Source organism: Borostomias antarcticus (genome assembly GCF_949987555.1).
Source record: "Borostomias antarcticus genome assembly, chromosome: 6".
Classification (NCBI taxonomy): domain Eukaryota; kingdom Metazoa; phylum Chordata; class Actinopteri; order Stomiiformes; family Stomiidae; genus Borostomias; species Borostomias antarcticus.
Genome location: NC_140239.1, coordinates 18,053,857 through 18,063,639, shown reverse-complemented (window position 1 = coordinate 18,063,639; position 9,783 = coordinate 18,053,857). Strand labels below are relative to the sequence as shown.

At 44.7% G+C, this 9,783-nt stretch overlaps 2 protein-coding genes across 2 annotated transcripts; both read left to right on the top strand.

Annotated features, from left to right (window-relative positions):
• Positions 1-1,793: 1,793 nt before the first annotated feature.
• On the top strand, positions 1,794-7,939 carry scg5 (secretogranin V; the record flags this gene model as incomplete). The annotated part of the gene is made up of 10 exons (XM_084440036.1): positions 1,794-1,921; positions 3,255-3,351; positions 3,467-3,723; positions 4,017-4,163; positions 4,577-4,707; positions 5,108-5,180; positions 6,421-6,563; positions 6,648-6,797; positions 7,020-7,129; positions 7,808-7,939. 10 exons carry the CDS (start codon positions 1,794-1,796, stop codon positions 7,937-7,939), a joined length of 1,368 nt encoding a protein of 455 aa, XP_084296162.1.
• A 969-nt stretch (positions 7,940-8,908) lies between these two features.
• grem1a (gremlin 1a, DAN family BMP antagonist) lies at positions 8,909-9,448 on the top strand (the record flags this gene model as incomplete). The annotated part of the gene is made up of 1 exon (XM_084440035.1): positions 8,909-9,448. The coding sequence occupies one exon, from the start codon at positions 8,909-8,911 to the stop codon at positions 9,446-9,448; it is 540 nt and encodes a 179-aa protein (XP_084296161.1).
• Positions 9,449-9,783: the final 335 nt, after the last annotated feature.

The following is a 9,783-nucleotide window of genomic DNA, read 5'->3' as shown; positions in this document are numbered from 1 at the left end:
TGGGGGGGGGGGGGGGGGGGCAATGCCCCTGTAATATTAAGCCTGGACCCCCCTGTGGGCCCCCTGACTGGTGAATATTTAAACCTTGTGCATACGTGACAGCTCATTTTGGTCAATGCAGGCAAAATGCATTGTAGATAATAGACTAGTTATATGTAAGGTATAAATGGGTATTTTTCTCTTTCTTTTGATATTACAGAATAGTTTGCATGGTTCTTGTTTAGATCGTTTGATGATGCTGGATAGATTAGTGATAGTGTATGGCTAGGTCATGTACAGTATGTGTTTGTCATGCCCATAGGTCATTTCATTAGCAGCAAGTTGCTTGTATGCTTGTATACTGTACATGTGTGTCAATAAAAGTCTCAAGGTGAACTTCCTAGATGTGTCTGTGTGGTGCATCAGACCTGCCTGCTACAATATGATGAGCGCTTACTTTGTAGAGATGTCCATATTGCTTCTCCCTTGATTACGAATTGTCTCGTATTCATTCCAAGTTGCCTAGTGTTAATATGACCAGATGGGAGTGCTAAAGGAAGTCTACAGTGCCTGCCCATCTAACACTGCAAATTAATCCTAACTTTGTACACTTGCTTCTACTGCTTCATTGACAAGGGTACCACTCACCCTCCTGCAACACAGTTTTGTACTGCATCTTAAAAAATGTTTACTCATAAATGTTTACTCATAAAAACGTCATTGTACACGCTTCCCCTTGGTGTATTAAGTGTATTTCTTATCATCGCTATACAAACGATCAAGACTGGATGTCATACCTTATCTAACACATTTTTAAACATATTTTAACACCACACTGGAAACATGCCATGTACCAGCACAACCATTTTACCTGTCCCCAAACAAAAAAGGATCACTGGAATTGAATGACTACAGACCTGTGACCCTGACCTCTGTGGTAATGAAGACTTTTGAGCGCCTTGTACTGTCCCACCTCAAAACCATCATGGACCCACTCCTGGACCCCCTGCAGTTCGCCTATAGGGCCTAACAGGTCTGTGGATGATGCGGTAAACGTACATTTCATTCTCCAGAGTCCAAAGAGGCTCGGCTAGAGCACAAGCTCTCCCAGCTGCACGTGCCTGACTCCACTGACTGCACCTCCAGTCACCAGACTGTCAAGCTCCTGAAGTTTTCTGATGACACCATCCTCATTGGGCTCTTCTCTGACAGGGATAAGTCTGCCTACAGGTGAGAGGTTGACCATCTGTTTCCCTGGTGCAGTCATACCCAACCTGGAGCTCAACACTCAAGACAGTAGAGATGGTTGTGGAGTTCAGAAAGAGCCGAGTCGACTCTGGAGTTCTTCCACTTCCTGGGCACCATCATCACCCAGGATCTCAAGTTGGAGCGGAACATCAGCTTCCTCACCAAAGAAAGCACAGATGAGCATATAATTACTGAGGCAGTTGAAGATGTTCAACCTCCCAAAGGCAATACAAGTTATAAATAATAAAGATTAACTTTTGAGTAGAGCCTCAAAGAAAGAGCAGGATGTTGCTAGACCTGCTGTAAGGTTCAGTATGAATAGATGGATTGGACATGTGCAGATATGTGGAGTATGTGATGATGTTTCTGCACTCTCTTCACATGTGTACTGTACCCGCTTGCCTGTGTGTGTGTGTGTGTGTCTGCTTGCCTGTGTACTGTATGTGTGTGTTTGTGTACCTGCTTGTGTGTGTGTGTGTGTGTGTGTGTGTGTGTTTGCTTGCCTGTGCCTGTGCGTGTGCGTGTGCGTGTGCGTGTGTGTGCATGTATGTGCCATAGGGTCAACAATGAGTGTGATCCTGGACCTGCCCTACTCCTACTCCATCTGGCTCTCCTCATTAGTGGCCATCGTCTACACGCTGCTAGGAGGCCTCTATTCTGTCGCCTACACCGATGTAATCCAGCACATCCTGACGTTTGTCAGCTTGGTTAGTCTCAATAAAGATTTATAATATCCTCAGTTTGAGGAAACAATATTTATACGACACAAAACTGAAGTCCTTATTAGAGGCAATGAGAGCATTTCTGACAAAACACAACAGGGTACTGATTGGCAAAATCAAATTTGTACCCTTTCAAGATCTGGAACAAATCATTTATGTTTTGACCCCACACCCCCACCGATCGTGCGTCGCCGAATTGGTCTTCAGCGGGCGACTGGCCGCCGTTCTATTAATACATCCATGCTGGCCACACGCCTGTAATCTGCTAGCTGGGTTGCAAATATGATCACCACCTGATCGCTCTTCTGTGTCTCGGCTCCATTTAACCAAGACATAACATAAGTGACTTATTAGCCTACCCCAGTGTTGTTGGCCACTACATTGGTTACCCATTGACTGCAGAATTGATTCTATTCACCTATGGATCGGAGGCAACAGTAGAATACTTGAATGCAAGGTTTATTCAACTACATAAGTCAAGTCACCTTTATGTATAGAGCACGTTTAAAAACAATGGAGGTTGAGCCAAAGTGCTTTCCAGTCAATATAGTTAGGCTACAACAAAATAATATTAGCCTACAGCGGATTGCAATAATGACAATAATAATACCACTACTACTACTACTAGCCTACTACTACTACTACTACTACTACTAATAATAATAATAATAATAATAATAATAATAATAATAAACAACCAATAAGGAACAAATGCAGTAGCATACTATCATCAAACTCATACATTAAGCCACTGTGTAGCGAAACTGGGGTCGCTGCATTATGTTAATGACGTTTGCCTCACCTCCACCACCGTGTTCTGTTCGAGAGCTCGCGGCTACACAGATTACCATCACAGTGACAATTGATTAGTGAATTAGTGACGCACAGCGGGCACCTGTTGAAGACAGGTGGCTGCGCTGCTTGAGTAAGCGCGCAACTAGAGTTGTTCTTGACAAAGTTGACACGCTTGGAATATTTTGTAAAACTGAAAAATGGCCATTTCTGAAAGTAGTGTCATCATTCGTATTGCTGTGTCGCATCACCTTCACGTTGAACATGCGATAGAACTGGAGAGCTACCGGAGAAAGCGAAGAACGATTGTTAGAGGTGGTGCGAGGGTTTTTGGAGTATCGCTGGAAAGTTTACAACAGCGTTCATTTGGCGTAGCTAATGTGCGTGTTCCCCGGTAAGCCTAGCTACTTTGGGCCCTGAATTCATTGAGGATTCTAAAATAAGCCGACGTAAGATTTTCTACTGAGTGGTAGATGTAGGCCTATGCTAATTTACCCTGAAACTTCATTTCAGATTTTTGGTGGACGCTTGCTCACACCTACTGGAACATGTTGACACTGTGGGACTGTTCAGAAAATCTGGCTCAGTTGTTCGTCAGAGAGCCCTCAGGGTACGTGAGTCTTTAGCCCCTTTTAGTTTAAGAACCAAACAAGTTAGTCAACCTTAGGTTATAAATCGTAGGCTACACATTACTGTAAACATTCCAACGTGGCTCCCTGTTGCAGGCCAGGTTAAACCGCGGGGAGGCCTGCCTGTCCACAGCCCTCCCCTGTGACGTGGCTTGCCTTCTGAAGAAGTTCTGCCGAGAGCTCCCTGAGCCGCTGTTCCCGTCCGACGTCCACACAGCCTTGCTGAAGGCCCAGCAGCTGCCCTCCCTGCAGGAGAGGACCTCGGCCACTCAGTTGCTGTCCTGCCTCCTGCCTCACAGAAACGCCTCTTTCCTGTACTATCTCCTCAACTTCCTCTCTGAGGTATCCCACAGGTGTGTGTTAAGAAATGGACGAACGGTACTAACGGGGGGAGGGCAAGACGCAGTCAGGATACAGGAGAGCAAGACTCCTGTGGTCCAGTGTGATCACTCAGTGTAAATTACCAAATAGGCTGCTACAAATGATTTGAGGCAACAAACAAAACGACTTGAGACTACCATTCGATTAAGCTAGCACCCTGTGTGGTCTCTGCAGGGTTGGCCGCATCCACCACACCCATGTTATCTCATATCCAAGTTGATCTATCAGTCTCAATCCATTCTTATTCCGTCCTTCACTCCTTCAGATGCTCTGAGAACCAGATGAGCAGCAGCAACCTGGCTGTGGTCTTTGCCCCGTGCCTCCTGGCCCCCTGCGACACAGCAGAGGGACTGGATGGATCCATTCTCCTGAAAGCAGAGGTGCTGAACACTCTCATAGGGAATGCCCACACGTTTGGTATGGCTCTTCCTCTTCCAACGCAGCCACCCGTTTTCTGCATGATGTATAGGATGATGTGATGATGATGATGATGATGATGAGGGGTGCTGCCCCTGTCTACAGGTGTGGTTCCTGAGTCTGTAATGGAGAGTGTTCCAGTGTTGTTGGACTTGGAGGTGGACAACCAGTCCAAGAGGAGGAGCACAGCCAGGCATACTCTAGGAGGTAGTATTGGGATTGATAAACCACAATCCTCAGTGTTGTTTAGTTCATGACACTCACCAAGCTCTCCAATGTGCTGTATGCTGCAGTATACTCTTTGTTTTTTCCTAAGTGAATTATCACTCAAAATTGTTTGCCCCCCTCTCCGTTTTAAAATGCAGTAACCTCAGCTCTCCACAAGCCTCGGTTTCTTGTGCGATCCAGGCAAAGGCTGCCCTCTCCCTCCAGCCAGGGGGTGAGGGCGGCCCCTGAGAAGAGGCAGTTCCTGAGGAGAAGTCTTGGTCTGGAGACATTCCCCAAAGTCCTTGTCTTCAGGAGCTACACTCTTCACGCAGGTAGGTGGAAATGAAGAGTGCAGTAATAAGCCTGTTGGTGATATAAATGATAGGCTAATTGACTTTGGTTGGAGGCAGATGTGGCCAGGCCGCTATTGTAAATTCGAATTTGTTCTTAATGGCTTTGCGTGGTTAAATTAAGGTAAAATAAAAAGATGTGCGTCATGAAAGATGTGCACCATGAAATGTTCTCAAGATTGCCTCTTGTTAAACATATTGATAAGTTAACAAACTTTAATAATCACCAGAGATTTGGGCATTACAGCAGTAAGAAAGAACAGAAGAGGTGAAGACTATCAAAAACCACATACTGTATACACTAAATAGTGCATGTCTAGATCTAGTCGTGTAACTTTAGTTCATGATGTCATCACCTTCATGATATTTCTCTTATCTGTAGGTCAGACCTCGGCCGTCCACGATGCGTCTGGAGTGGGAGAGAGGAACGCAACACAGAGCAGGAGTCTCAAACGGTAACAATGTATTTTCATTGAACTTTTAAGAGCTGACAGGGATGTCACTCCTTCATGCCATGGTTTTGTGCTGATGCCCTTACAGATCAGAGTCGGGGAAGGTTGGCTGTTTCTCCTTCCAACTGACGTGGGGAGAAAAGGAGGCTAGCTGGTCTCCTGCGCTCACAGGTCTGGCCAAGCTGAACAGAACACCCTGGAGAAGACGGTCGGTTCTGTAGCGCTACTGCCATGATAGTTGCACAGGCAACCAGCCTGTATCAGCTAGCCTATTGTAGGCCTGCCTGATTTTATTCTACTGTAAAACGTTTTTATAAATATATTTGTATATTTTATTTCCAGGATATTGTAGCCTATATCCCTCTGTGCAAATATGTGTTCATTGTAAAGTGGGTGGAAATGTAGGCTACAAAATATGTTAATAAATATTTTAGAACTTCAAAATGTTCATCGCTTTTTAACAGTTCAGAAAATAGTTTGGCTCCAAAGCGTGGCCCTGTCAGCAGCGTTTCTCTGCTAAATTGTAGAGCAGGTGTTTCTTGCATCCCTAATGACCACCTCTGGTCGGCTTTGTCCGTCGACCAATAAGAAAGGAGATGTGAGTGGGTGTCGGTGCCTTGGCAACCGCTAGGCTAATGATCCGTAAATGAGGATCAGCATCCTCGCGCATCACAGCTTTTCTACCACGCATCCCGGCAACAAGGTAAGACAATTTATTATCCTTAGCAAACCCAGCATTTTTTGGGAGCGCTGTACTCGATATGCCCCACAATGCATTGTAGAGAATAGCAAATTGTATATTTCTGTACGTTGCATGGATGGTGATAGTGGCCTGTGTTTGCCCCTGACGTAAATGTCCATAATGGCGTACCTTTATTTTTGTTTCTTTAGCTGAGGCGCTGTGACGTAGCTTTTACTAGGTCCATGTAGGCCTATATCTAAAGGAGGCATCAAATAATTTGCACTCCCACTCTGACAATGCAGATTAACACGGCAACCGAAACAGTATCGCGTCTGTGGTTTATATGCCTGAAACTGTTACATAATTTAGCCTATAGTCTATCACAGCATATAGGCCAGGCTATTTCATATGAATTATGTGCATAGCCTATTACACACTCATCTGAAACATTTTTCTTGTATGCTTATTATTCATAGTCGAGATGGGTTCAGCGGTCAGGTTATCGTGCACAGCACTGCTGGCTATTCTAGTATGTATGACGGATTTAGCATCGGGGCGCAGCACCCGCACGGCGGATCAAGTGTCCGAGGCTGACATCCAGCGCCTCCTCCACGGCGTGATGGAGCAACTGGGCATCGCTCGGCCGAGGGTCGAGTACCCCGCACACCAAGCCACCAACATAGTCGGTCCTCAGAGCATCCAGGGTAGGTCTTGTGACTGAATTTCGTGTACGCATGTTCGCTGTGTCCAGACGAATCAAACAAGTCCTACCGTATTTGTTCCACCAGGTGGCGCCCACGAGGGACTGCAGCACCTGGGTCCCTATGGGAATATCCCTAACATAGTTGCTGAGCTAACAGGAGACAACATCCCCAAAGACTTCAGTGAGGATCATGGCTACCCCGACCCTCCCAACCCCTGCCCACTAGGAAAGACAGGTAGACTGCAGCTGTTACACACAAGAACAATGGTGTGAGCAGTGTACTTTTATGTATTGTCGCTTACTCTTCATGACAAATGTACTTCGCTTTGGATAAAAGTGTCTTCCGAATGAATACAATTAAAATGTAAATGCTTCAGTAGGATGCTGTTGACCGGTGTTTTTGATTCCCCCTGTCCTCTCTGCTTTCTGGGTGCGCTGGGTTCTGTTGCTCCAGCAGCCGACGGGTGTCTGGAGAACGCCCCGGACACAGCGGAGTTCAGCAGAGAGTTCCAGAAGCACCAGAATCTGTTTGACCCAGAGCACGACTACCCAGCCCTGGCCAAGTGGGTGGGTACAGAAGGACCACTTTAAATAGAATGTGTTTTAATTGTTTTCTGCTTTGTGTTCTTCCTGGCTGAACCTCCTCTTGGCAGGTCTGTGGACAAACATATAAGGATGTTCTCTGAAAAGGGCATTTAAACTATTTGTTGACAATGATATGCTGTACTATAAAGGAATGTGCTGAAAAACAATGGAAACATCATTATTTCTCACCACTGTTTTTTCCGCTTTTTTCAGAACAAGGAGATGCTGTACCAAAAACTGAAGGGTAGACCAAAGAGAAGAAAAAGGGTATAGTGTTTCCTCGTTGTCTTTCTCCTTAGAGAGAAACAAATGTTTGCTTCTCTGTGAAAGCACATAAACTGCCATTAGAGGTTTCATACTGTCCCCCAAAGGGTGTTATGCACTTTTAAACTCGCATTTCTGTGTGAAAAGTCACATGTAGACAAATGCATTAATGAATCTTAATTGGGAAAAATGACATTAGTAAAATAATACCTACTCTACAAAAAGAGAATCTGGATTTTGAGCATATTACATTAAGCTCCACAATAATTTAACAAATTTCATATTGTTGAGTGTTATGTTTTGAGTTTTTCCCTCCGCTACTGGCCTTGGCTCGGAAACGAAGCACTCTTCTTTGTTGAAATTGACTAGAAAGTGTCCCCTCTTCTCGAATTGTAGAGTGTCAACCCCTACTTGAGGGGTCAGCGTCTGGACAAAGTGGTCGCCAAGAAGTCAGTTCCCCACTACCCTGAGGAAGAGGAGGAAGAAAAGACCACTGCCAAAACCATCCCTAGCAAGACCACAACATGAACACAGACTGGGTTTGGTGGCCACTATGCGCTCACTTCACCCTCAGATTAAAGTATATGAAAATAGTGTCTGAAAATATGTCCACAAATAAATTGTATTAAGTATTGAGAAAATAATGTTGATTAGGCTATATCATACTTTAAACCATGACATTCAAGACCAACTACAATGCTCAATCAATTAATCAAATACAGTATTGATATGTTCAAGTGTTTTGAGTATACTGTACATATTCACAAGGGTGCCGTTTGTATCCAAACGCTAAACATTTACAGCGAATCATAGATGTGGAATTACCCTGCTGTCTCTTTTTTAAATGTGCTTCAGGATAGGTCATCTTTAGCTCTGGTGGAAATTCTCAAGTTAAATTATTTTTGTGATTAATAATACTCTGTGACGATGGTCAATGTTATTTCAACTCTTGCTTTCATTAACAGAATGACTAGCCAAAATCAATAGGCCTACTTGTACTGATTTGCACAATGTGTAGCCTATTGCTTTGCCATTTTCATATAATAACTCCCACACGTTACTACTTGCTCATTTCCTGTAAAGTCTTCAATAAAAAATGTAAGCTGCATTTTACATGGTTTGAGTTTATTTATCTGTTTATCACTTGAAGGGCGGTTGAGGGGGCGTGTTCCTCCAAGGTATTTAAACAAGGGATGGCCTACTGTAGAAAACTCACATCGTTCAGGGATACTCGACCTTATATGCAGTGAGCCCACTGCTTAGTCGACGTTATCATATAGGCAACAGGTCCCCCATGATAAGGTAACTATTGAGTATCACTTCTGCTGATCTATTTTACTATGCTGTAGCCTATAAAACGCGCGTAAAGGCTATGCGTAAATGCATTATATAGGCTACCTCCTGAATAGTATAATTTTCATCGCATTTTTCATAATATGCCTCCTCTGAATTGTATAATTTTCATCGCATATTTTCATTTCTTTCCTGCGCTCAAGGATGAAGACATATTCGATTTTCACCGCTACCGTGTTGGTGGGCTTTCTTTCCTGCCCACTTAGAAGCGCAGGAGCCAGTGTGTTCCAAGGCGTCTTTCCCCAGCCATACAAATACAACCCCAACGAATCGGAACGATTACTGCAAGCACCGCATCCTGGGTTTGTAGCCCACGGGACGGGGCCGGGGTCGACTGCAGACGAGGTGTTGGAGTCGAGTCAAGAAGCCTTGCATGTCACGGAGCGCCGCTATCTCAAACTTGACTGGTGCAAGACGCAGCCGCTCAAGCAGACGATCCACGCGGAGGGCTGCCTCAGTCGCACCATCATCAACCGTTTCTGCTATGGACAGTGCAACTCTTTTTACATCCCCCGCCACATCTACAAGGACGACGAGGCATTTAAGTCATGCTCCACCTGCAAGCCCAAAACCTTCTCCACCATCACTTACACTCTCATCTGCCCCGGGCAAACGCCCAGCACCAGGAAAAAACGGGTCCAGCGCGTAAAGCAGTGCCGGTGTGCATCCATAGATTTGGACTAAATCCATGGAACCTATTAAAATACATATTATTTGGGATGACCCTGACCTAGAAGGAATGGAGAAGAAGGTGTGGACAATATAAAGGCAAAGTAAAAAAAATGCTCGAGCAATATGATCCAGCATCCAATTATGTCTCTCCAAGCGTCTTTAATAGCAGCTATGTCTGCGGACACACGGTCAGATTTCTTGGATATGGCCGTCTGGCATTTTTGCAAGCTTGTAAATGTTTGTGCGTAATTGTACGTAAATAATATTATTAGCCAAATAGGAAGACCAAAACGCGTACGACACGTGCTGTATGGGTATGCACTGTAAATCATAGCCCAATATATTAA